Source organism: Macaca mulatta, chromosome 2 (genome assembly GCF_049350105.2).
Source record: "Macaca mulatta isolate MMU2019108-1 chromosome 2, T2T-MMU8v2.0, whole genome shotgun sequence".
Taxonomy (NCBI): domain Eukaryota; kingdom Metazoa; phylum Chordata; class Mammalia; order Primates; family Cercopithecidae; genus Macaca; species Macaca mulatta.
Window position 1 is genome coordinate 36,914,507 of NC_133407.1, and position 27,066 is coordinate 36,941,572.

At 50.1% G+C, this 27,066-nt stretch overlaps 1 protein-coding gene and 1 long non-coding RNA gene across 5 annotated transcripts in view; one reads left to right on the forward strand and one right to left on the reverse strand.

Annotated features, from left to right (window-relative positions):
• RAB6B (RAB6B, member RAS oncogene family) overlaps positions 1-25,227 on the reverse strand; it is a 68,260-nt gene extending 43,033 nt beyond the window's left edge. For 2 of the 4 annotated variants that reach the window (XM_077990997.1, XM_077990995.1), the window contains exon 1: positions 24,790-25,227. In XM_077990997.1, coding sequence (XP_077847123.1) covers positions 24,790-24,859 — 70 coding nt within the window. In that variant the 5' untranslated portion in view covers positions 24,860-25,227. 4 annotated transcript variants of the gene reach the window in all.
• Positions 25,228-25,593: 366 nt separating this feature from the next.
• Positions 25,594-27,066, forward strand: part of LOC144339016 (uncharacterized) — a 71,311-nt gene continuing 69,838 nt past the window's right edge. The window contains exon 1 of the long non-coding RNA XR_013413564.1: positions 25,594-26,980. This is a non-coding gene — a long non-coding RNA (uncharacterized LOC144339016). The remainder of the gene's footprint in view (positions 26,981-27,066) is intronic.

The following is a 27,066-nucleotide window of genomic DNA, read 5'->3' on the forward strand; positions in this document are numbered from 1 at the left end:
TCACTATCACAAGAACAGCATGGGGGAAACTGCCCCCATGATCCAATCACCTCCAGCTGGTCCCGTCCTTGACACGTGGGGATTATGGGGATTACAATTCGAGGTAAGATTTGGGTGGGGACACTCTGCTACAGAATGGTCTACGGAAGCCGGACTGGGGGCAGAAATCTTGCCAGAGATGGAGGATCTCAGTGAACAATGCAGAGGTGGTGGGGCTGGATAAAATGGGGAGGAGAGCAGGGGACAGGACCAGTGACTGGTCAGATTCAGAGAGGAGCCCAGAACTCCTCCCTGCGACCTGGGTTCGTGGCCATTAGATGCTAGAGCTAGTCCCTGAGCCCAAGCCAACTGGGCAAGGAAAAACACCAAGCAATCACCTTGGATTCAGGTCACTCATAAAAGCCTTCTTCATAATTGTCAGATCAAAAGCACAAATGCCAGCACTGCATTCAGAAAAAGCAATTAACAATAATCACTCAATCTCCTGAGCTAAAGATGTAAGCTTATTTTTCACTATTGGCATCAGCATGAAACAGTTTTCTTACCCTAGTGAGAACTACTGTCCCAGGGGTCTTGCACACCCATGGGGATGTCCAGAGGAGCTTGGTCCCATGTACCCTAGAAATCCCACCAATGCAGGGTGCACCGGATTCTGGCCCTTCACAATCAGCTACCACTGCCTACCTGGACCTCACCTACCTGGACCTCACCTATGGGGGCCATTCACTCCATCAGTGCCCCACCATGGGCCCCAGGCCCCCATCTCACTGGCAGGTCCCAGGTAAACAGATTCTTGTACATTATGGTGGTTTCTAGGTAGTTGCAGAAGCCAGTGAGGCCTCTCCAGCCATTCAGCAAACATCCACTGGGGCTCATTGTGTACCAGTCCTGTGCAGGGCACAGAATTTGTAGTGACAAAGCAGATGCACCTCTGGCCTCAAGCAATCCATATCCAGTGGTGAAGTGAGACACCGATCCAAATACTAAAATGCCAGGCAATACGGGAAGGGTCTCCTGAGAGGCCCATACAAGGAAAGGCCACTCTGCTGGGAAAATCACAGTAACCTCTTGAAAGAAGCACCATTTGGGCTGAGCCTTGATTGATGGAGATGAGGGAGTCACAGGGAATGACATTCCTGGGGGAGGAACTGAATGAAACCACAGTCGTGTGAGGCTGAGATTCCTTTGCTTAAAATCATTTGCCCACATTTCTCCACTGCTGCCACATGACGCCAAATCCACCCAGGGCTTCAGGGTCAGTGGCTATGAGGACTTCTGGTCTTGTCTTGTGCCCACATCACAGGCTGAAAGCTGAGTGGGCGGTAAGTCCCCAGACTCCTCCACTGACACTGCCTCCCTCCACGAAGGACAGCTCTCCTCCCTGTTGCCTCCACAGCGGGTGTGGATGTGGGTGGAGAGGCTGCTGTAAGGGCCAGAAACTGGGAAGAGCGGGAGGCAGAGCACAGACTTTAGCCAGAGACTGCATGGAGGGTTTGCCAGGACCTGGCAGAAGGTGCACCACCCACTAGCTAGCCCCTCGCAGAGCCAAGCCAGAACCCTGGCACACAATCTGCTCTTGGCTGTGCATCCACACTTACCACACACACCAGCTCCTCAGAGCTCCTGGCCAAACAGTGGGATCCTGATCCTCCTGGGGTTCACAGAGCTGGGCTCAGGGCCTAGGGCCCCAGGAGTTCTGGGAGGAGACGGCAGGCAGGACAGATGTGGCATAACTCACTGCCATTTCTAGGCCACCCTGGTGGGCTGCCCACCTCTCAGATGCCTGTGTTTTCAGGAAAACAGTCCCTATGCCAGGGAAAGAACCTCTGCATCCCTGGCCCCCAGCCCCCAGCAGCCAGGCCCATTTCAGATAATGTCTGCAGCTGCCAGAAGGTAGTCCTCAGGGCTGAAAAGGCAAATCTGCTTCCTCATTGTGCAGACCAGTAACCCAGTCCTAGCAGAGACCCGGCTGACTCAGTCATCCCATCAGCTCAGTTTCTAGAACAGAAGTGGGAATTGCTGGTATAAATGCTGAGAAGGACCTGCAGAGGGACTTGGCTCTTGTCCTGCAGCTGGGAAAGAGGCCAGGCTACTCACATCCCTGCTGCACAGGGCCCTTGTGGGGAGGCCTCCACCATCCTTGTAACCTCTGCTCATAGTCTACCACTCCTGGCCTGACTGTGAGGTGCGGCCCCCAGGCCCTGTGGTGACAAGCGAAACAGAGACACCAGCTATATCCGTCAACCAAACAGAGTGTGTAGCCCCATTCTTCCTCAAAGGCGGGTAAGCTTGGGAGCCAGGCTCCCCGCTCCACACCCCACCCTGCCACCCTGGGCTCCAAAAGGCAGCCCCACACTGGGCATGCATCTTTGGCAGCTCCTACTAGAGCCCTGAGGGGCTGGCTGGCTCACCGTAGGCTAAATGAGGAAACACGTGAAAAACCCCATTTCAAACCATCCCCCAAAAGACTCAGATGGTAATTAAGAAATATGTAAAGCTCTTCATTGGACACTTTAATTAAGTGTGTTAATTCCCTCTGCTAGAGGACGCTCAGCCGCCTGGGCCTCACCCAGGGATCCAGAGAAGATGGAAAGGGGAGGGTAGAGGGGAGGGAGGAGTCAAAATAAGGTGAGGGAGAGAGGGGTCAGCCAGACAGTGGCGCAGGCTCGTATGGCCCAGGCCCTTCTCCTGCACCAGCGAGGAGGCAGACCGATGCCTGACCCTCTCATTTCTCCACTGAGTGCCCCATCTCACTATCCTGCACCCACCCCATCTCATCTATCCAAGCTCAGGGGGCCCAGTAAGCCTGCCCATCACAGCAAGAAGGAACAGGGCGAGTACATCCTAAAGGATCCCATCCACATAACAGTTATGGGATCCCATCCTAAAGGATCCCATACACATATGTCAATGTACATAACAGTACATTGACAAGGGCAGAAAAAGGAAAGGCAAAATAAAAGTCCCTTGTGATCAGGAAAACTAAGATTCTAGACAGGAGTGTTCCCAGGATGGCTGGTCCCCCAGCTCCTCCTGAACACCTTCAGCAGCTCTGTGGTTGCCGGGGACATGATGGTCTGCTGGGGCTCCACATGGTGACTGGCTGGAGAATGTAAGATTTAGTCTCAGTTTTCCTTCCTATACCAACACCCTGGACCTCCTCCTGCTTTTTTCCCCCAGAGGCTCCACCTTTAACGCAAAGAGGCAAATTCCAGAGAAACATGCTGCCAGCACGGCTGGGCTGGGAGAGGCCCCATCCTCAGGGACCCGACCAAAGCCCTGGCTGCCACAGAGGAGGGCTCAGCCCCCTCTCCTGCCCTGCACAAGGTGCTATCATCTTTGGTTTTCTTCTTTTCTCTCTAGCTTCCTCTCTTCCTGCCTCCACCCCAAGGTTTATTGAGGTACAATCAACAAACAAAAAATGTATATATTCAAGGTGTAAAATGTGATGTTTTAATATACAGAGAGTTGACCCTTGAAGAAGGCAAGAGTTTGGGCACTGATACCCTGCATAGTCAAAAATCCTCATATGACTTTTGAGTCCCCCAAAACTTAACTATTATAATAGGCTACTGTTGACCAAAGCCTTCCTGATAACATAAACGTTGATTAACAGGTATTTTGTGTGTTGTATGTATTATATACTCTATTCTTAAAATAAGCTATGTGTTATACGTATTATATATTCTTATAATAAACAAGCTAGAGAAAAGAAAATTATGAAAATCATAGGGAGGAGAAAAGAGATTTACTGTTCATTAAGTGAAAGTGGATCATCATAAAGGTCTTCATCTTTGTCGTCTTTACGTTGAATAGGCTGAAGAGAAGGAGGACGGGAAAGGGTTGGTCTTGCCGTCTCAAAAATGGCAGAGAAGAGGTGAGAGAGGTGGACAGGGAGGCAGAACAGGAAGGCACACTGGTGTGAATTTTATTGAAAAATATCTACCTTTAAGTGGATATGCATAGTTCAAACCCATCCTGTTCAAGGCTTATCTATCTATCTATCTATCTATCTATCTATCTATCTATCTGTCTATCGTCATGCTTTGCTTAATGACAGGGATAAGTTCTGAGAAATGCATCATTAGGTGATTCTGCTGTAGTGCAAACATCATAAAGTATGCTTCCCAAACCTAGATGGTACAGCCTACTACACACCTAGGCTATAATGGTACCCTACTGCTTCTAGGCTGCAAACCTGCACAGCACATTATCGCAGTGAGTACTGTAGACAATTGTAACTCAGTGGTATTTGTGTATCCAAACATATTTAAACAGCAAAGGTACAGTAAAAGTACGGTATAAAACATAAAAATTGAATAGAGCCATAGGACTGGAAGCTGTTCTGGGTGAGCAAGTCAGTGAGTGGTGAGTAAATGTGAAGGCCTATGACATCACACAGCAATAGACTTTATAAATACTGTATATTTAGGCTACACTAAATCTATTTAATAATTTTTTCTTTCTTTAATAATAAATTAAACTTAGCTCACCACAACTTTTTTTACTTTATAAACCTTTTAATTTGTTTTAACATTTTGACTCTTTTGTAATAACACTTAGCTTAAAATACATACATTGTACAGCTATACAAAAATTATTTCTTTGTATCCTTATTCTATATGTTTTTGTCTATTAATTTTTTTTTTTACTTTTTAAACTTTTTTGTTAAAAACTAAGAGACAAGCATACACATTAGCCTAGGCCTACATGGGGTTGGGATCACCAACATCGCCGTCTTCCACCTCCACGTCTCCCACCAGAAGGTCTTCAGGGGCAGTAACACACATGGCACTGTCATTTCCTGTGATAACAATACTGCTTTCTGGAATTCCTCCTGAAGGACCTGCCTGAGACTGTGTTACAGTTACCTTTTTCAAAAAAAACAAGTAGAATGTGTACACTCTAAAATAACAACATAAAGTATAGCATAGGCAATCTTTGGAATAGGAATAGGCAAAAATAGGAATTTTTGAGCTCCATTATAATCTTATGGGACGACCTTCATATATGTGGTCTGTCATTAACCAAAACACTGCTATGCAGCACATGACTATATATACATTGTGGAATGATTACCACAATCAAGCTAATTAACATATTAATTGCTTCACATAATTACATGTTTGTGTGTATGTGTGTGATAAGAATACTTAAGATCTACTCGACAAGACACAGAAAGACAAATACTGCATGATCTCACTTATAGTGGAAACTAAAAAAGTAGAACTCATATAAACAGAGGGTAGAAGGGTGGTTACCAGGGGTCAGAGGTAGGGAAATGATGATTAAAGGGTACAAATTTGCAGTTATAAGAGAAGTAAGTTCTGGAGACCCACTATACAGCATGGTGACTCCAATTAATAATAATGTATACTTGAAATTTCCAGCTTTTCTTCTTCACGTTCCAAAGCCCCCAGGCCCAGCCTGCACAACAGTCTTGGCCTCAGTCCTTCCATCCTCCCGCAGAGCCTCCGTAGCTCTCAGGACACTGCAAATCATCCCGGTCCTGGGGCTTCTAAACTGAGGGTCCATACCTGACTTGAGATTTCCTCTTGTCCCCCAGCCTGAAGGAGACGCTCAGGGCACTAGGGACAATCCATTTCTCTACCTGCTACAGTCAAGTCTGCTGTGAGGACTAATGACTTGGGCTACGCTGCCCACAGAATGCATCCCATTACCTTACCCCAAGAAATGTTGGAGCCAAGAGTCACCCCAGCTTCAACATCAGGCAGAGGCGAACCGAATGCACTGGTGTGGAGGGAGAGGCAGTGCTATCCGGAATGCGACTACTGTGCACAAGGAGTACTTGTACTTATGACTCATGAAAATAAGATTTGAAAACATAATTATTTAAAATAGTATCAGAATAAAGTAGCTACATATCAAAACAATGAATAGCCTCCCAGTCCCTCTGAATACCCCTACTGTGTTTGGGGACGTCCAAAACCATTCTCCCCAGTGTAGAAGCCTCCTTTGCAGCTATCTTGTAGGCACATAACTGAGCCTTCTCCCAACAGATGTTCACGCAAGACTACCAGATTCAACTGACATGAATCTGGTGAGACAGAGAATTCCCTCTGGATTCTAAATTCAGGGGCAGCCATGATGTGCGTTTCAACAATGGCACCTGCCAGAACCCATCATAGGAGCTGCGTCTTCCCCTGGACCAGTTCTATATGACTCGGGCTGCTGTTCCAAGCCCAGATCTCTGACCCTCCCATGGATTCTATGAACTTCCCAATCATTCCTCTAATACATTCACTGTTTGCTCAAATCTGCTGGATAGAGACAGTTTCTCTCTCTTATTCACAACTACAAATGCCGAGAGAGATAAAATATAAGGCAAAAGTTATGTAAGCTAAAAAGAGAAAGCTAGACCAAAAATTTGCTTACCAAAAAAAATCTTGAAAAATCTTCCCTAATTATTGAAGTAAGACTAAGAAACTGTCTAAGCTCTCCGGAAGCCAAAGGGGAAAAAAAGAAGCACGACCAACAGTAAGATTCACAGTGTTCAGGAGATTAAACTACATCAATTGCTAATATTGAGTTTTTATAAGAGCTGGGCAGCAGAAAGTTCTCAAAAAGAGTCTGGAGTGCAGAAATTTTGTTGCCACTTAAAGGAGAAGTCTACACATTTATACAATCAACTGGATGAACATCCCAGATGAAAATCAAGGCTGATAAACCAGACCACACAACACTGCCTGCCCAGACTGATGTTCCCTACAAACAAACGAATACACAAAAAAACAAAGGTCCCAAGACTTTAGCTCTGGTCAAAATGGAGTAACAGGGACCAGATTTAGCCTCTAACCTGAAACGACCAAAAGACAGACAAGATATATGAAACAACGATTTTCAAGTCATTGGATATTAGGCAATGATGACCCCTGAGATACACGAAACAAAGGAGGGGAGCCCCACAGATTACTGCCCTCAGAAAATTTCAGGCCACAGCACAGGGAGTGGGGACCCAGGTGAAACCTAGTGGACACCCTAGGTTGAGAGGATAGGGCTGAGGCTCAGAGAAAACACAGCAGCTAGAGTTCAGAAGATGGAATACCAGAGAGGAGGGAGGCGCAGAAAGGGAATTGCGGAGACCTGCACAGGGTTTCCCTCAAGCCTTCAGCTGAGCACTGATCAGCAAATGTGTATGAGGAAACTACTTGAGACTGGGGAAAGACTGCCCAAATGGACTAGAGGAAACAGTGCTTGGCATCCACACCAGCCTGCAGACAGTGCTCATTCCCAGCAGCCACAGCAGAAAGTCTCATCATTCACGGGATGCTGGGGAGAGTTCTCAGAAGGGCAGGGCCTCATAGTGGGTAATAATTAGTCATATACTGAGCCCTACTCTGGCCACAGCTAGCAAATCTTAAGAATATTTATGGGAATAGAAAAACTATCCACACACAACATGGCAAAATCACAATGTCTGATATCCAATACAAAATTATCAGGCATGTAAAAAAGAAAACAGACTCATAAAGAGGAGAAAAAACAATCAACTGAAACCAACCCTAAACTGACAGAGATATTATAATTAGCAGATAAAGATATTAAGAAATAGTTCTTATATATAACTGTTACATAATATATATATTATATACAACTTAGTTACTATATATTATATATAACTTAGTTATTATATATAGTATATATGTTATATGCTATATCTTAGTATAATAACATATAGTATAATATGTTTAAGAAGTTACACAGGGGAGAAAAATAGACTTTCAAAGACACAAATCAAACTTCCAGAGGTAACAACTACTGGCTGACATGATTAGACAGCTTAGATGTTGCAGAAGAAAAGATCAATGAACCTGAAGACAGTAATAAAAATTACCTAAAGTGAAACATGGTGAAAAAAGAACGAAAATAAATGATCAGAACACCAGTAAGCTCCATGATAATGTCAAGTGGTCTAACATCCATGTAATTGGAGTCTTCAAAGGATGAAGGGAGAGGTAGTGACAGAAAAAATATTTGAAGAAATGACTGAAAATACTCCAAAATTAAAGCAAACTAGACATCCACAGATTCAAAAACCCCAAGCACAGGAAACATAAAGGAAACTACAGCAAGGCACATCATAGTCAAATTGCACAGTCAGTGATAAAGAAAAAAATCATAAAAGTAGTCAGAGAAAAAAAGACACATTATGTACAGAGAAACAAACAAAAAAAGGACAGTAGATTTCTCCTCAGAAACAATGCAAGCAAGAAGACAATGGTGCAGTATCTATAAAGTACTGAAAGAAAAAAACCTGTTAACCTATAATTCTATGTCCAGGGACAACATCTTTCGAAAGCAAAGGTGAGATGAAGACTTTTTCAAACATACAAACGCTGACAGAATTCATCACCAGCAGACCCTCACAACAAGAAATGTTAAAGAAAGTCCTTCAGGAAGAAGTGAAATGAAACCAGATGGAAATGCGGATTTATACAATGGAATGATGAACATAGGAAATGGTCACTACATGGGTATGTAAGATCTTTCTCTTATTTGAGTCTCTTTAAAGGATAATTGACTATTTAAACAAAATTAGCAAAAATATATTAGATCACAGACCTAAGAAAACATAGAGAAATATCTGTTACCCTGTCAGATGCTACACACACTGGGAGAAAATGAAGTACCACCTTGGAAACACTAAAAGAAAAACACTGTCAACATAGAATTCTATACCTAGCAAAAATCGTTCAAAAATGAAGGTGAAATAAAGGCATATGTTGAGACAATTCACTGCTAACACATCAATAATACAAGAAAGAAAGCTCTTTGGGCAGAAGGAGCAGTATACCTGCACATTCACACTTAGATCACATGTGGTCAGCATGTGCACTAAAGTCTGACTGACGTAGGTTTTAATCCTGGCTCTGCCACTCATTTCTTGTGTGATCTTGGGTTAGTTCCTATTCTCTCTGAGGCTCAGCTTTCTTCATACATCCAATAAGGACAAAAATGCCTATCTCACAGAATTGTTATGAATTCTATGAAAGCAGTAACAAGTTAAAATTCAGGGTATCTGGGTGAAAGGCATATGTAAAGCCTTTGTCCAATCCTAAAAGTCAGTCAAAATAAAAAGTTAAAGAAAAAATGGTAACTAATTACGTGCACACATCCATGTTTCTTAGATTCCTGGCACATTCAGAAAATGGCTTATTCTGACTAATTAAACATTCTGGTCAGCATGAAATTTTCCTAAGGAACTGGAATATAACTGTACTTGGCATCAACTCAGGATTCACGAAGGACCAGGACTTAGCTAGGCACTGCAGAACGGCTATGTGCGCCTCTAATCACAGGCCAGGAGATAGAGAAAGCCTGGCTCAATCAATTCAGTGGCCGGGGTCCATGCGTAACCACCATGTGTGCACATGCACAGAGAAGAATGCAAGTACACATATATACACATGTGTACTTGCTCAACTCAGCAGGCACCAAAGGTCCTGGTGTGGGTAAGAACTCTAGTTCCCCCGGTGTCTTAGCTATGAGGACTGACAGTCAAGGGCAATACCTTCAGGGTTACTTGAAAACCACCTGAAATCTGACCAAACAGCTTGTATAGACTGTATACCTCTGTGGTTAGCCCACTCATGCTCTGAATCCTCTCTGCCTTGCTGAGCCTTCTCACATACCCTTGGCAATTTCAAAAAGGAGCAGGATCTCTCCACCTGGACCTAAGAGCTTAGCACCAGCACCAGCACCAGCTAGCTTTGAGCGCTAGCCACCCTCCTTCCTCTTAGAGCTCAGAGAACAGGAGTCTACATCCTTAGCATACACAGTTACCCTCTGCCATAGCTTCCCTGGAGAGCTAGACTGGAGCAGGCAGAATACAGTCTATTTCAATTGGTTTGAGGCTCAACCCAACTCTGGCCAGACCCTACACAGGCCAATCCTGCCTGTGCATTTGAGCAGTTGCATGGGTGCTGTGAAGAATTAATTCATAGTGAGTATGTGTATGTTGTAGAGAAGGAGGAAGTTAAATTCCCACCACCATCTGATCTTTGACAAGGCTGGTATTAATGTAATTTGGTAGCTTATTTAACTGATAGGAAGTCTTGGCCCATTCAACCAGCACGGAGTTTGGCAAAGTAATGTACATGCTTTGATACCCAAGGCTTAACTGCTGGTAGTGATGATGTTAAAAGACTCAGTAATAGGAAAAGAAGGCTGAGGCAGGGAGAATGAGTAGACAGAGTACTGAGAGAAAAGCTTGTGTTTCCCAGGTTGTCAGCTGAGATCCAGTCAGAGGCCTGTGACAAGGCCAATGGGCCCATAACCCCCACCAATGACACAGCTGTGGCCTGGCCATGAGACCAAGCTTGCTCAGGTAAGTGGAAGGAGGACTCCAGACTGCAGGCTGATGTAGGCAAGGCATCATCCCAGATGCCCACCCCCTTCTCAGTGGAACTCTTGGCCTTGGCAGCCGTAGTGCTGACCTGCTAACCCAGGAGGTCCTGTGGTCTCCATGAACATAGGGAGCTGTCCCTGCACTTCTGCAGCCCCAGCTTCTCTTCCTGTCCTTCCATACACCCTCACACAGCCTGCTCACTGCTGCTCAACCTTTCTGCTTTGCCAAGGAGGAGGGCACAGGCCCAGCCTCTGCCCCTGCCCCTGCAGAGCCAGGCGGTGAGGGCAGCACAAGGGGCAGAGTGAATTTCTAGACCTCCTCATTCAGTCAACAGAAAGAACCCTCCTCCTGTCCCTAGAAGGACTCAATGTCACCTGCTCAGGATTGATTTGAGAGTGGGGATGGCCTTTCCAGAAGTTTAGAGATGAAGACCACTGACTCTGGGGTGGAAAATGCACGTCAGATCCCAAGGACCCTGGGCCTGGGAGTAGGCACAGGACCACCCAGCAGGCCAGGGGGCCCACTGTGTCTCTAGCCCTTATGGACAGAGACTGCTGGTCAGGCATCAGGGTCACCAGAGGGCCAGGCTGGGGGATGGATCAAGGGGAGCTATGTCAATGTCCACATATGCCCCCTTGGACTTGGATGGTTGGGCACCAGGGCAAGGAGATGGTGGCCAGGCTCACCCGTCCCCATGCTGCAAGCTCTCGGTCCCTAAGGTTAGCCCTTCTCAAAAGCAGCACCACAGACGAGCCACAGAGGAGACTGTAGCTGACCTTGTCAGAGGAGATGCGAAGAGCGGCCACAGAAGAGGGGCCACTTGCCCAGGATCACATAGCACCAGGGTCAGGGCCAGACACTATCTCTTTTGGTGCGCAGACCTCAGAGACCGCTCTTCTTACTCCTGCTTTTGCCACTAATCTGAGCCCAGAAGGCTTACCAATGTGTACCAGTGTCATGAGGCCCAAATGGAAACATACAACATGGGAAGTGCCAAGGAGCAGCAGAGAGTGAACCACACTAAAGTCCGGAAGCCCAGCTTCTAGAAGGATCACAGATGATCAGAGTAGCCCCAGAAAACCAGGTCAAGACAAGAAGGGCCTACAGAATGTCTGGTCTAGCCCTGCATGCCACAGAGGAAAAATATGAGGCCTAGAAAGAAGAAAGGTTTACTCAGAACACAAAGACAGAACAGGAAGAAAGAACAATAGGAGATCAAGAGCCAGGGCCTGACCCCAGTGAGTGCTTCATGGGTTGGACCAGGCTGGCTACTTAACCTGGGACAGGTCTCAGCTCCTCCTGGACACTCCAATTCCTTATGTGTAAAATGAGACCATCTCAGGTGTCACCTTCCTCTAAAATCTTCATCCCATCTGTATTAGTTATCTGTATTCGCAAATACCAGCAATTCAGTGGCTTAAAACAATATATTAATACATTTATTATGTCACAGTTTCCATGGGTCAGGAGTCTGAACATGACTTAACTGGGTCCTCTGCTCAGCATGTAACAAGGATGGAATCAAGGTGTCAGCTGGGCTACATTTCTTTCTGGATCAGGGAGTCATTTTCCAAGCTTGTGTGCTTGTTGACAGAATTTGGTTCCTTGTGGTTGTAGGACTTTCCCCCAGGGGCTGCTCTTATTTCCTGAAGGCCACCCACATCCCCTGCCACATGACCCCCTCACAGGCCCTCTCCCAGCACAGCTGCTTACTTCTTCAAGGCCAGCAAGAGGAGTCTCATAAAGAAACATAATCATGGGAGGGACTATCCCGTCACCTTTGAACCTCTGCCACATAAACTGATGAAAGGAATGCCACCCATCACCTTTGCCACACTATATTTGCTACAAGGAAGTCACAAATTCCATCAGCATTCAGGAGAGGAGCCTGCGCAAGGGTGTGACTCACCTGGGGTCACCTTAGGTTGTGTCTACCACACCATCTCACAGTCAGGTTCCTAAGAGATGCAGCCTTTACTCTTTACTACACCTCTGCCTTTTCTCCTACTGTGGCAAACTCGGCTAATCACCTGGAAGAAAACCTCACCAGTCTCTGCCTTAAGACTAAAGCGCCCCTAGCTGGCCGGGGCAGAGGCTGAGTCCTGCCTGTGTACTTCACTGGGCGTTTGCATGCTGCTCCATCCAGTTCTCCCACATTGCACCCAGCCCTCCCCCAGGCAGAGGTGGAAGGACCAGCAGACACAGCGCCCAGACCACACCTCCAGCTGAGAGTGGACTTCTTGCTACATGACAGAGGCAGGAGACAAGCTGAGTTCTTCTGGCCCAACATCTGGGATGCTATCCTCTTCTGATAAAGACGGGTGAGAGCCAGGGTCAGGCAGCTAGGCTAGGTACCTCTTCAGGTCTCCAGTTCACTTCTAATCTGGGCAGCAGCCCGCAGCGTTTGGTTTGAATGTAGGGGATGGAGAGGGCATTTAATGAATCAGAATCAGGGGAGAATTTCCAGATCCTGGTGCTACAAGTAGGATTTGTTAATATCCCTAAGATAATTTGGGAGTGGTTTCTCCCCCTAAGGAAACCCTTGGAGGTTTTCTCTGTTCTGAGAAGTGCAGAACCAGACGAAGATTACCCAGTGCCAAGCCCTGACTCTACTCACAGCAGCCCAGAGACAGTCTGGGAACTTCAGGGTCTGTTCCCAGACCCTGGGCAGGGTGGGGCAGAGCCAGACAGCCTTGGGGAGGAGAACAAAGCTCAGTCTGCTCCTCAAAGCCAGTGCTGGCAGCACAGAGGCAGTGTGCTGGAAAAAAACCCTCCCTCAACCTCCAAGGCAAGGTAAGAGCCTTTCTCTCTTTTCATTCCCCCTGCTTTGCTGGGCTGGAGCTCCTCATCTTGTCTTCCACACAAACACAGAACTGGTCACATCGTCCTGTGCCCCCATACTCATCAGTGGCTCCATGGGAACCTCCAGCCTTTAATTAAATTTGGTCAGAACCCTGGGATGGACAGCACCCCGCCTGGAGCTTGACCTACCCTGGCTCCCAAGGACCCTGTGCATAGCCAACAAGCCCCCGTCTAGGTCCGGTAGGAAGCAGTATCTGTGAGCCTCTCCCTTTGGTCTCAGCACTTCTGTAGATCTCTCTTCTCCAGTGCCCCTTGCTTCCCCTGTTTGCCCTCTTAGCCCTCCCCCTTTACTGGACAGGGGAAAGAAACAAACGCGTTCTAAGTGCCTCACTTACTGTTTAGTCTATGCAGTGTTTATTCCTCCCACTCACAAACAAGGTCAGAAGAGAACATTTTCTCTTCCTTTCTCAGAATTAGCACAGCCACTCCCAGAGAGAAAGGTTTTCCTTATCTCTAGGGACTTGTTTCTGGCGCACAGGCCAAAGTTGCTGCTCTCCAATCCTGAGCCAGAATGGTTCTCCTCCTGCCTGCTCCATGGTTGGGGGAAATGGAGGGACCAGAGGAGGGTGGAACAGGTCAAAGCTGGGCTGAGTTGTTTGTGGCCCAGCTTTCCAAACCAGTCTTTCTCTGGGCCAGCTGCTTCAGGCAGAAGAGCCACCTCTGCTGAGCACCAAGATGAGGGGGCAGTTCTCTTTACCCACCCTGAACTCACAGACAACCTGGCACTGCTCAAAGAGGCCAAGGGTGGTGACTGAAAAATGCTATAACCACTGATGCTGCAAAATTAGGATTACTCCATGCACCAGCTGCACTGGCAAAGGAATACCCAGGTGGTGCTCAGTAACCTCCAATGGGCAATGCCTGTGTAGAAGCACAGGAAGGGCAGGGAGCAAAAGTCATCAGGCCTTTGGAAGGTGGGGTTTCAAGCCTTAGGGTAGATCACGAGCTGACCCGTGAGCAAGGGGCTGCACCAATTGGCCTGAACAGGCTGCCCTCTCTGGGTTAGGGGAGGGTTCAAAACGGCAGTCCTTGCCTCCACTCTGGCCCCCCAGCCTTCAGCCGTAGCTTTTTGTGCAGCCAGCTTAAGATAGGTCTCTGTTCTCCAAGGCATGGAAAAGGGCACTCCCCTCTACAATGCTGCTCTCTCTCAAGTCCTGGAGCTTGCTGGGGTGATGAAATCCAGCAGACAGGCATAGGGGAAAATATCCAAGAAAGCAAAGGAAGTGTTCAAGTGTCCACGAGAAGAGAAGTCCAGTGAGACAGGGAGGGACAGGAGGCTGCATAACAGGGCCAGGGGGGCTCATATAACTAATGACCGGAGGATGGGGGGCTCACATACCCAGTGCCCAAAGGACGGGGGGCTCATATATCCCAATAACCAGAGGACGGGGGGCTCACATATCCCAATAACCAGAGGACGGGGGGCTCACATATCCCAATAACCAGAGGACGGGGGGCTCACATATCCCAATAACCAGAGGATGGGGGGCTCACATATCCCAATAACCAGAGGATGGGGGGCTCATACACCAATGACCAGAGGACGGGGGATTCACACACCAATGACCAGAGGACGGGGGATTCACACACCAATGACCAGAGGATGAGGGGCTCACACACCCAATTACCAGAGGACGGGGGCTCATACACCCAATTACCAGAGGATGGGGGACTCACACACCCAACAGCCAGAGGACAGGGGCTCACACATCCAATGGCCAGAGAATAGGGGGGCTCACACACCCAGTGGCCAGTTTCTAGTCATATGCCACATCCAACCTGAGCAGGTAGCAGAGGGGGAGGAGTCCAGAAGGGCTGCCAACAGTCCCGCAGAACACCCATGGAAGGCCAGAGCTGTCAGCGAACCCAGGGCACTGTGGAGATAGGATGGACAGGGGAGCTTAAATGGGCTAGCTTTGGTCCATCTGGGTACAGTGTGGCCTTGCAGAGAGAGACAACAGTCCCTCCCTTACAATCCTTCATTGTTCCTGAGGCCTCACTCTAAGAGAAAGAATCAAGAAAATATACATCTGCAGTAGAGCTGAGCTTCAGAACTGGAAGGAAGCTTAGGTTTACAAGCCCTCTCTATAAATTCCATCCTCAGAATGTTTCTGTTCTGACCTAGTTCAGCCACCTGGATCTGCTGCCTCCAATCAGACCACATTCTGCCTTCACCTTCTAATCCATGGGCATGTCCCTCTGGGTCAAAACTCCCCAGTGGATCCCCACTGCCTGCAGGGAGGTCCTCCAGGGCCTGACCCTACTGACTCCTCTAGGCTCAACTCCTCCTCCTACCACTATTTCCCCACCTGCACCAGAATCCCACCACCCTGAACCACACCCGATTCCCCAGAAGCCCCAAGCCTTTCACTGCCTGGGCACAGCCAGGCCCTCTGCCCTCAATGCCTCCCCTTGTTTGCTGGTGAGTTCCTGCTCACTATGCAAAACCTCCTCCGGAAAGCCTTCCCTGACTCCTCCAAGCACATCACACCCACAGCCTTGCTTGTGTATGTAATATTAATCTTAATACTGGCTGAGATTTGTTGCCTGCTTATTGTGGGCCGAGTACTGCCGACCTCACACGCCTGAAGGCATATAACTCCAATGCTGCAAAGCCTCTGCCCTTATAGTCCACCCTGGCTGAGCTCCTTAGGGGAAGTAACAGAGCTGTGAAGATGAGGTGCTCTTCCCCTGAGCAGCTTTGGTGGCCCCAGACGAGCAGGCATGGTGAGTCTGTCCCACTTTTTGCCAGCCTGTCTCTGAGCAGGGATGGGGAGCTGGTGAAAACACTGGCCAGGGAGTCAAAGGGTCCTTCCATCTGTGTAAAAGCCTTCACCTGGCAGACCTTCGCTTTCTTTATAAAACGTGATGAGCAGCTCTTCCTGCCAGATCATGAGGATGTGGACCCCATAGTTCATAATATAGAAATGATCAATAATTCTCAAAACTTTGCACCCTACTTCTGCAAGGAGGGAGGAGATGGAGGTTGCTGTTACTATTTCATTAACAACGAGCTGAGCGTTTATCATGTGAGCTTTAATCACATGCCATGTATAGATGCACTTGATCTTCCTGGAACCCCAACTAGGTAATGATCACCCTCCTGCACAGGTGAGGAAAATGAGCACAGGTGGTGCCACTGCATACCAACACTATCCATTCAGCAGAAGGGTGGGCAAGCCCAGGATGCAGGAGGACCATTATGGTGATGGGGTAGGAGTGGGAGCTGCAGCCAGGTCTCTAAGCCCTCCTTGGTCTGCTGGGGACACCATATACCCATCTCGGCTCTGCCCTTTCCCTGCCCTCCCAGCTTACCCCTACCACCAGGCTGTGGAAAGGGGTGCCCCTGGGCTAGGAGCACCTGGGATGTGTGACCTGCCTTGTCGTCCTCATCATGGTTCCTCTCTGTGTGGAAGAAACACCTCCTGGAAGCAGAAGTGCAGGACAGCCCCATCCCTGTTGCTTGGCAACCAGAGCCAAGCACATCATCAGGAAAGGGGAGCTAGCGTGCCCCTCCCCCACATTGTGCCCCCAGGGCAGGTTGCACTAAGGTGTAGGTGGGCCAGGAATGCCTCCCAGGGGAGGTGGTAGGTTGGAGAGCATCCTGCATGTGGGACCCAGGGCAGTTCTGGGCGCAACAGTCGGCAGAGCCCCTGATCCCACACCTCACTCCTGCAGCCCCTCTCACCAGCAGCATGCTTGTCTCCAGGCTGGGAGTGTTACTGGCTTGGCCTCATACTCAGAGCTGGCACTGAATTGCAGAACCAGAGTTAGAGGTCCACTGGCCCAAGGGGTCACCCAGCCCAGTAGCCTTGAGGGGATACACAGAAAAAGCCAGAGATGGGCTGGGGCTTATCCAACATAAGGCCAGGCAGTGGCAGACCGGGGATAGAATCAGGGTATCCAGGGCCCTAGTATCTCCAAGCCAGGAGGGAGGATGTGGCCAGGAAAGGGTTACCCCAGAGTAGGTGGGAACCAGCCATTTAGTTTAATTGGTTCTTCCCTGGTTAGTAATTAGTTCTCAGCTAGAACCATGGCAGTGGGCTGAGGGCTGACTTGGGGGGGATTTAGCTGCCCCCATAGGCTCTATCAACTCCCTTCAAAGCACCCCAAATAAATAGTTCATTCCATGGAAGAACAGGGTGCCTGCTGTGCAAAGACCAGCTCCAGCAGCTCCCACACAGAGACCCTGCTTCCTTCCTCCCTGCTTAGGGCCCCGCAGGTTCCTCTTTAGCAAAGAGCTTGGCACAAACACTCCCCACAAGTCATGCACAGCAGACCTCGTGTTCAGAAGACCTCAGTGTTCTTCTGTCTCCTCCACTCCAGTCCTGGGCCAGAGCCTGCCTTTAAGGCAAGAGGTCCGACAGTTTCTCACAGTGACTAGGTCTGAATTCTAATTCTGCCACACTCACAGTCCTGCGGCAGGGCCAGCTCTGAGCCTCTGCCTCCTGACCCACAAAACAGGGATGATCTCATATCCATCACAGGGTGGCTCGGAAGATAAAAAGTGCCCTGTGTGGAGCCTCCGGCAGAGATGATGTTCAATAAATGCCACGTGAGTGAACTCACGTGAGGAAGGACACGGGCTGCCATTCTTTTTATGCATTTCCTGGAAGTAACCTTTGCTTTGAAAGCTCTATTCTGCCCTCAGGGGTGAGGTATCATCTGCCTCCTCAGGACTTGGGCCTGTCCCTTAGGTATGTCAGCCCCTTGGGACAGGTAATGGCTGGCCCAGAGCATGTGATCTGGTCACCTGGGCTCCCTCTGGCCTTGTTACCAAGAGATCAGAATAAGTTTTTCTACTAAAAATAAATCACTTCATTAAAATGCTAAGTTATGTATATCAGTCAATATTTTTTAAAAGATCTTACTTTGTTTAGGGCAAAAGTTATGAAAATAATGAAAACAATTTTGAAATATCAAGCCCCAAGATATGGTAAAGAACATCCTAGGAGTCCTTAGGAGTTGTGAGTCTTCACATTTTCCTTCCCTTGTTCTAGGAAACAAAGACTGGCCTGCCATTCCAAGTTCCCAGGGGCTTCCAGTCCCGAGGCCCTGCTTGGAGCCCCATTTCCTGGCAGCCTCTCTTTCCGCCCTAACAAAAGCTGTCCATCTCAGGGCGTGTCTGGTACTTCTCCCTGGCAACCTCAACCAGAGCTCCCCTGGCTTCTCTTCCCTGTGGTGAGAAATGGAAAAGGATGGCAGACGCAGAGAAAATGCCCAGCAGATTTCCCGGTAGTCCACCCCGAATGTTTACGAATTCTGCTGTTCTGCCTAGCCTTCTCTTACCTTCCCCAGTGGTTCTGTCCAATAATTTCCCAAAATTACCCACACATGGGTGGGGAGGACACGGGAAATCTACAGCCTGGATGGGATACAAATGTTACTACCCTTGGGCCTGTTCCCGGTGAGTTTGCAATGTAGGGGCAACACCTATAAAGATAAATATTTATAGACTGATTTTAGGGATAGAATCAGGAACAAAAGGGCAATAAGGTTGTTTTGTTTTATTTATTTATTTATTTATTTATTTATTTATTTATTTATTTATTTTGAGACGGAGTTTCGCTCTGTTGCCCAGGGTGGATTGCAGTGGTGCCATCTAGGCTCACTGAAACCTCCGCCTCCCAGGTTCAAGCGATTCTCCTGCTTCAGCTTCTCAAGCAGCTGGGATTATAGGCATGCACCACCATGCCTGGCTAATGTTTGTATTTCTTAGTAGAGACAGGATTTCACCATGTTGGCCAGGCTGGTCTGGAACTCCTGACCTCAAGTGATCTGCCCACCTTGCCACCTCGGTCTCCCAAAGTGCTGGGATTACAGGCGTGAACCACTGCGCCCAGCCTTATTTTGTTATAATTTAATGTGATTCATTATAATCTGGGGGCTGCAAATGATGATGATAATCAGATCATGCAAAAGACAGTAATTATTATTACATCTATGCAGCCAGAACACATTCTAAGTTTCTCTCTTTGCTGGTAAGTTCTCTTGCTATGTATCATCAAATTAAAGGCGCCACCTTCCTCTTCTACCAAGTCCAGGTTAATTCTCATCCTGGTGTCTGTCTGACTCTCTACTCACACACATCTCTTTAAACAAATAAAAAAGCAAAGGTTCTGGGTCTATAACCAACATCCACAACGGTGCCCCTTCTTATGCCAGCCACTGAGGAAAGGAGAAAAATTGGGAGGAGAGAAATCAAGAGAAGGAAGCTAAGGCTCAGGGCAACAGGGTGATTTCTTCCAGATCTCAAAGTGAGCTCTGGCAAGCTGAGGTCTAGTGTGTCCCTTTCCACCTCTGGTGGTCTGGTTGTTCTCATGCATTTTTTCAGACACTAGGAATGAGGAAGTGCCCCCAAGAACTTCAGGTTTTTTGAGATGAACTGTGAGTTGGGCATGACCAAGGTTAAATGATCCAGCTGGGCGCTGTGGCTCACACCTGTAAACCCAGCACTCTGGAAGGCTGTGGGCAGATCACTTGAGGTCAGAAGTTCGAGACCAGCCTTGCCAACATGGTGAAACCCCATCTCTACTAAAAATACAAAAATTAGCTGGGCATATTGGCATGGGTCTGTAGTCCCAGCTACTTGGGAGGCTGAGGCACAAGAATCGCTTGAACCCAGGAGGTAGAGGTTGCAGCAAGCCGAGATTGCACCACTGCACTCCAGTCTGGGCCACAGAGCAAGACTCCATCTCAAAAAAAAAAAAAAAAAGTTAAATGATTCAAGCCTTCAGAAAAGATTCTTAGATATTGCTGGTCAAAAAATCTGGCTTGAAAAGCAGCAGGTGTCAGGAATGTGAAATAGGAATCCTATTTCAAAGCCACCTCAACTTCCTTCACTTTCAATCTACTGATGGGCCATCAGCAAATCTCACACAGCGAAGATAATCTCATCATTTTCAAATCAAGAGATTTAATAAGCACAAACCACCTGCAGGTGGGGAGGGGTGAAATGATGACTAAGACATAGTCCTCAGAAGACGCTTAAAATTCAATTACGGTTTTTGTACCTGAAAAAGTTAACATTTTAAAATCCTTAGCTAACAGAGACAACAGAAGACAGGTCATGGTGAAGCATATGATTGTATTTAAGAAATGTTCAGAGAAAACCAAAGCTATGCCACGATGTGTGGCCAGGCGAGCTGGTAGCCCAGGGGAGCAAGAGTGGAAGTGAGCACCTAAGACAGGGTAAGTCTAAAAATTGCTGGGAGGAGGAAACTTGCTAGGAGGGGCTGCTGGCACATCTACCAGGCCGATGAAGGGCTCCCTGCAGGAGGGCAGGTGTTCCATGGTGTGGCTAGTGGGAGGGCAGGGGTCAGGATGGGTGAGGCTGTGGGCAGAGGAGTGAGCCTTCCAGGCAGTGGGGGCCACTGAATGATCATCAACCCTTAACCACAGAGGAATGGGCTGAAAGTGCAGGGACAGCCCCTACTCGGTACCAGCAAGCCAGATACCTGAGAGTCACCCTTGTCCTCCTGAACCTCCACCTCATGTACTTTCTACAAAGCAGAACAGAACAGGCAAGGCCCTCGGGGTAGGGTGGGCTCGTTCCAAGACCTACTTTCTACACACAGCCCAAAGACAAAGTAGTAGCAGCCTACTGCCTATAGAAGCATGCCTTGCTAGCCTATGGAAGCTGCCTCTGACACCAGCCCCCAGAGGCGGGTCAGGTGCCCCTAGCTCTAGGCCCCAGTAGCAGCTGTTCTTCTCTCATCATGACTCTCATAGACCTTTACTATAATTATATCCACAAATGTCTGCGTTCCCAGCGGACTAGAAGTTCCAGGAGGGCAGGAATACGCTCAAAGAATAAATAAATAAACAGGTAACAGAGGGAGGACAGAAGAGAGAAGGAGCAGGAGGGAAGGATACATGAACAAATGACTAAACAACAGAACAACAAAAAGGCAGCTGCCTGCAGGGTCGCTTCATTGCACAGCTCCAAGGAATGCTATTCACATTATGCTCAACATGGACAGCACCTCCAGCAGCACAATGCCAGGGGCAGGGCAGGCAGGTGGCTGGTCAGAGCGAGAAACTGGCCTGCTGGCCTCAGCTAGGAAAGCAGACAGAGCTTTTACATCTCCATCCAATCCTCCTGCTTTCGCTGGAAGAGTCTTGGGGAAGGGGAGGTCAGAAGACAGTGCATAACAGACACATCCCTGACCCTCCCTTCCCACCACACACACTGAGATGTACCCAGTGAGGCCTAAAAGCCGACAGAATGCCATTAGAGCTTAGGAGGAAGATGTGGGTCCCACAGGCCCACTCTCCTTCCTCAGACACCTGCTCCTTCTTGTCTTCTCGGACGCCATCAAATGCCCCAGTTGGGACTGATGTATGTCACCCCCCATGTCTCCTACCACTGCCATCAGCAAAAGGGCATATCCAGTGGCCCAGAGAACCATTTGGCACCAGTGGGACTGCACAGCCTCCCTGCCACAAGGAAATCTCTCACCCTGGACCCAGAGCACCCTCCCCACAATCCCAGCCTATATTCCACGGGCCAGGGGGACAGCTGCCAGGAGGGGGCTCTTTCACTGGCTTGAGGTATTTCCTCCAGAGCGGCTTCTCAAGGGCCTCCCATTTAAACCAGTTCCCTGATATCTTTAAAGACCTGATGTCCACCCGGGATTATCTGGCCCAGGGTGTGCTCCACCCCCTGGTCCATGCACGCCGCTCTTCTTGGAAATCCACTGCCGTTGCCCACCAGCCTAGAGAAAAGTCACCATTATGCTAGGCACAGGAAATAAGATAAAGCCACATCCCTCTAGCTCCTTCCCCTGGCCCATCTCCAGGGGACTCGGCTCATATCGGCAAGCCCATGTTGCTCTGAAAGATTCTGCTGAGCTCAGCGGGCCCAAGTCCCCCATGTACAGAAGGTAAAGGAACTCTGAGGTCATATAAAAAGAGCCAGGGCCAGCATGAGGGCCAGCCCTCAGGAGGCTCTCTCCACTGCACAGGCTGCAGAGAATGCTGGCACAAATGACCAACAGATGCAAAACTGTGCAGGCAAGGTAGAAGAAGCGGCTGGGGAGGTGACTCCCCATCCCATAAGGCTTAGAGACGCACATGTCCCCTACCTAACTCAAAAGCTCTGTAAAACCTAAAACAACCCACTAACGATGCAACAAAGTGGAAACAGGAAACAGGCTATTCGGGGCCTTGGAACTCCCTGACAGAAGGCACCAGGTGAGATGCCAGTAGCCATCTCACTGACAGCAGTGATTCTCTAATGACCATGTTCCAAGGGCCCACAACCCTGCTCCTGACCAACTACTCAGCATTCCTATCAGTCACAGGCCCCAGCTATAAGCCTGGCCGTACAGAAGCAACCCAACTCCCTCTTGGGGAGGCTCCCCAGTTGTTGGCTTCCCCAATTCAAGGTCATCTTACTTCACAATGACACGCTAGTGAAAAATATTGGACTGGAAACGAGAGGTGAGGCTCCAGCCCAGAAGTATTAGCAACTCACAATGGGACTCTGGGACTCTGGGCAAGGCCTCCCTGTTCCCTGGGGCTCAGACTTCCCATTTGAACATGTGGGAGAGGTGGTGGGTTCATTTCTTAGACTTCAGCTATCATTTCTGTGCTTCTGGGAGCAAAGGGGGTCTGTGGAGCCCAGCAGGGGTCTCTGTTCATCAGGAATTCTGAGGGAGCCTAGAATGTTCCCTCAAATTCACCAGAGACACTTTATTCACCAAACTCCTAGTCCTTTCTAAAGCTTTTGCAGACTTAGAATAATCAAATGTTTGTTGAGAACCTACCAGGGTCCAGGCACTTTGAGAGGCACTAAGGAAACATGAAGAAGTAAAAGAATTGTCTTCAAGCAACCATTTTTCAGAGACAGAAAGTGAGTCACAGAGAGGCCTCAAATTTTACTAAAGGCAACACAGCTAAGAATTCAACTCCCAGGCTGCCTGATCCCCACAGGTTATCTCCCAGGGCTCCAGGCCCGGTGAGACTAGCACTGGGATGTGAATACCACCAAAATCCCTTCCAGACACAGGGAATGGTCAGCTCCATGAAACTGGGATCTACTAAAACAGGCAATCAGAATCCAAGGCAAATGCTGGCTGGCTGAGAGGATCTTCTGAAACACCCAACCTGGCCCCCAAACCCATCTCCATATTGGGCCTGGACACTACCTTCTAACGTCCTTCTCTGAATCATCCATCTCAGGCAATGAGCATCAGCAGACAGGGGCCAGTCACATGACCTCCATAACCCTCATGTACACACAGCACAGCAGCACTGTTCATGGCCCACCCAATCCTCCCACAGTTGCCTTTCTTTTGGACCCCCTTGTCAGAGAGGGTCTGCAGAGCCAGAGCTGGGGTCCTGCCCGACAAGGACAGCCTTCTGGGGTCCTGCTCGGCAAGGACAGCCTTCTCCCAGAGCAGAGCTGACCAGAGCTCAGTTTGTCTCCCTGCAGCCCCATTCGAGAGGCCTCTGGAAGGATGCTCCGAAAGCCACTCCTTCCTACAGGTGGCAGAGGGGTCCCTGCTCTTCAATCTGGGCTTCCCGCCTCGGGACCAAGCTGGTTTTCAGAGATGTTTTCCTGGGGAGGGAGCCAGGCAGCAGAGAAGCAGTCTCCCCCTCCCCCAGCTCTGGCCGGCTGCCACGGTGACCTCCCCTCCCCCAAGAAGGGCGGTGAGCTGGGAGGTGGGGGTGGGAAGAATCCACCGATGCTCTCAGGAGGAGTGCTGGGAAGCAAGGCAGGGCGTGTCGCCTGGGCCTTTCTCTGCCCAGAGCGAGACTTCACAGCCTCTCGGTGTGAGCTGCCCCTGTATCATTCCCCAAATCGCCTCGAGTTGGGGTAGCCTTCACTGTCATTGCCAAGACCCCTGAACAGCAAGGAGGCTACCGAGCGCTGGCGAAGGGCACCGGGTCTAGAACCTTCTGTGCCCAGTCGGACGTGAGATAGGGGAGGTAGGCGCCCCGTTCCCTCATGGCCTGCACTCGCTCTTTGGAACAGAGACAGGTGCCGGTCTTTTCTCCCCGGTGGCTATTTGTCCCAGCGCCTGGACGTGCCCTTTCGCATGGTTACCGGCAGAGTCCGCAGGGAACCCCCCTCCAGTGCAGCGGAGTGGGGGTCGGCCAGACCCCAGTTTCGCTTCGTTCTCCAAGGGGGGCGCCCGTCGCTCTCCCCACCCCCGGCAGCACCCAGCCACCTGCGCGGTCGCCCGCAGCCGGTGCCGCAGTGTGAGCTAGCCAGCGAGCCCGGGTCCTTCACGCCCTGGTCCGCGCGGCGGAGCCAGCCGCCGCCCTCCGAGCTCCCTGCGGCGCCGCACCTGCACCCGCACCCCGGGCCCCCCACCCAGAGCCCACCCTCACCTCCACCCCGGGCGCCAGCACCTCCTCCGTCCTCACCCTTGACCCCTCCCCAGTCCGACCCCGCCCGAGCCGGCCCCGACCTCCCCATCCCTGTCCCTCTCCTCTATCCTGACACGGAGAGGCCTTTCCGAGCCGCGGCCGGTGGTCCCAATGGGGTGGGCGCTTGGGCGACGGGGGTCGACTCGGCGACAAGCCAAGAGATTAAGCCGGGTACTTACCGCTCTGCTCCCCTAGGAACACCAACTTGAATTTTCTCAGTGGATTCCCAAAATCTCCCCCTGCGGACATGGTGGTGGCAGCCGGGGCCGGGAGAGGAGGAGGAAAAAGCGAAGGAGCAGGGAGGGGAGAGGAGGAGGGCGAGGGGAGGCGGCCGGCGGTGCGGGAGCCGGAGGGGGAAGGGCTGGCTGTGCGCGTCCCTGACTCCCCAGCTGCGTCCCGGCCCCGGCCTGCGGCTGCGTGTCCGGCGGCGGCGGAGGAGGAGGAGAGGGAGGAGTAGGCGGAGGAAGGCTGGGGCTGGGCTGCTGCGGGCGGCACTGGCTGCGGTGCGAGGGGCGCGCTCTTTACGCCCGAGGCGCGGCGTTGGGAGAGAGGCGCGGGCGGAGCGGGGCGCAGGGACGGCGCGCAGGGACGGCGCGCGGGGCGGAGGAGCGCTCTCTAGAGCCGCGCCAGTCGGCCCCCTCCCGCCTCCCTCCTCTGCCGGCGCCTGCGCTCTGCGCTCTCCCCAGCCTCTGATGTCATGCGGGGCCCGCGGCGCTGCGGGGCTGGGGGGCGTGCGCCCGCCCACCCGAGCCCGCACCCGGGCAGGAGAGAACCTCCTCGCTGTACCCCTGAGAGGCCCCCGGGTCGGACCGTCTCTCACTGCCCCGCTGCGTCTTTCTCACTCTACCCCTCTTTCGAATCCAGAAAATGACACGAAATTGTCAGGGGACTTTTGTTTCTGGTCTTTTAAACCTAGATGCCAGTCCCTTCCTCCACCTCGCGAGACACCGATGCACAGCGCAGTCGTCCGACAGGGCGGAAAGGAACGAAGGTGGGGGAGAGCCAGGGTGTGGCGAGGCGCTTCAGGGCGGGCAGACCTAGGGAAACCTGGCGTACTTGGCGCAGATGGAGCTCGACTCTTGCCCCGTGTGGCTTCTAGCCCGCCCTCCCCTCTTGAGGCCTAGACCGTTTATTTGGGCGGCCTCTTGTGGGGTCTGTGGGTGCCCCCGCAGACCTGGCCAGCGAGAGAAGAGCTGCCAATATAGGGCGCGCCTACCTCAAACCAGCTGTTCATTTGGATCATTTTATGCTAAATCATAACCTGCCCCATGGGAGAGAAGGAACGGTGACACTCTGAATGCCAGTGCCACTATCTCCAGGACAGTGCAGTGCCCTGCGTTTCTTGATCCTGGGGTCGCCAGGCTGACAACGCCACTCCCCACCCTGGCAATTACGTGTATCTGGACAATGAGCTCTCTGAGGACACGTGGGTGACCTCTCCTTGGCCTCTACTCGCCTGGTCCATCAAGGCACGCAGACCAAGCTGTGAGTGGGTAAGAGCAAAGAGCAGAAGCCAAGCGCTAGAAACACTCCCAGGACAGCCCGAGCCTAAGGCATGCTGGTTAATTGAGGTTTGACAAAGCTGCCCCTTACTCTTCTGCCACAGCGCGGTCTTGTTCGTTTATGGCTGTTCAGTGAGCATTTATTTGAGATAATAGTCTGCATGTTGGTGAACACGATGGTGTGTGCACGCATGTGTTATACAAAGAGAAAGAGGAGTGAGACACAACCTTCATCTCCAGATTTCTCGGACACTTGTTACCCACTTTTTGACTGATGGGGCTTGCTTGGGCAAGCCTGTCTGTCTCCCTGGTGTGCTCACCTCGAATCTCTCTTCTATTTCTTGTTAAAAACTTGCCCGCAAGTTCCATAAAAGCAGTCGTCCTGAGGACATAGCTCAGAGTTTAAGAAATAGTTGTTGAATGTTCCAATGAACATCTAGAACTCAAATCAAAATAACTCCTATTCTCATAATCACCTTTAGTTTGGAACGTCAAGGGTTGTAAGTCATCACCTAGAATATCTGCCCCATTGTGGCTGGCACCAGGCTCAGGGTAACCCTCCAGACGCCCACCCACTTCTTTGGGACTCCTGCTCTCTTAGGAGACCATATCCAGCTTAGGGCTGAAGAAAGCTCTAGAAGGAGAGGAGACTCCCAAGTCACAGCCTGTTCTGTCTCTGTAAGTGATCCCTCCAAAGAAGGGCCAGGGAGCTACTGGCCAAGGTACCCAGCCATGCAACACTCCTCCAACCTGCACCTTCTCCTAACATCTGGTGCTGTCTCCCTGTACCTTCTCATCCTGACCTGAGGAGATCATCGGTGGCAAGACAAAGCAGCTGAGGTGTGCCAGAAAAGGCAGCATCTTTTGGGTAAGCCTTGGCAAGTCCTGTACCTCCTCTGATCATCTGGTCCTGCATATATAAGGTGGTATGGCAGTAGGGGAGGGAAGTTTGGG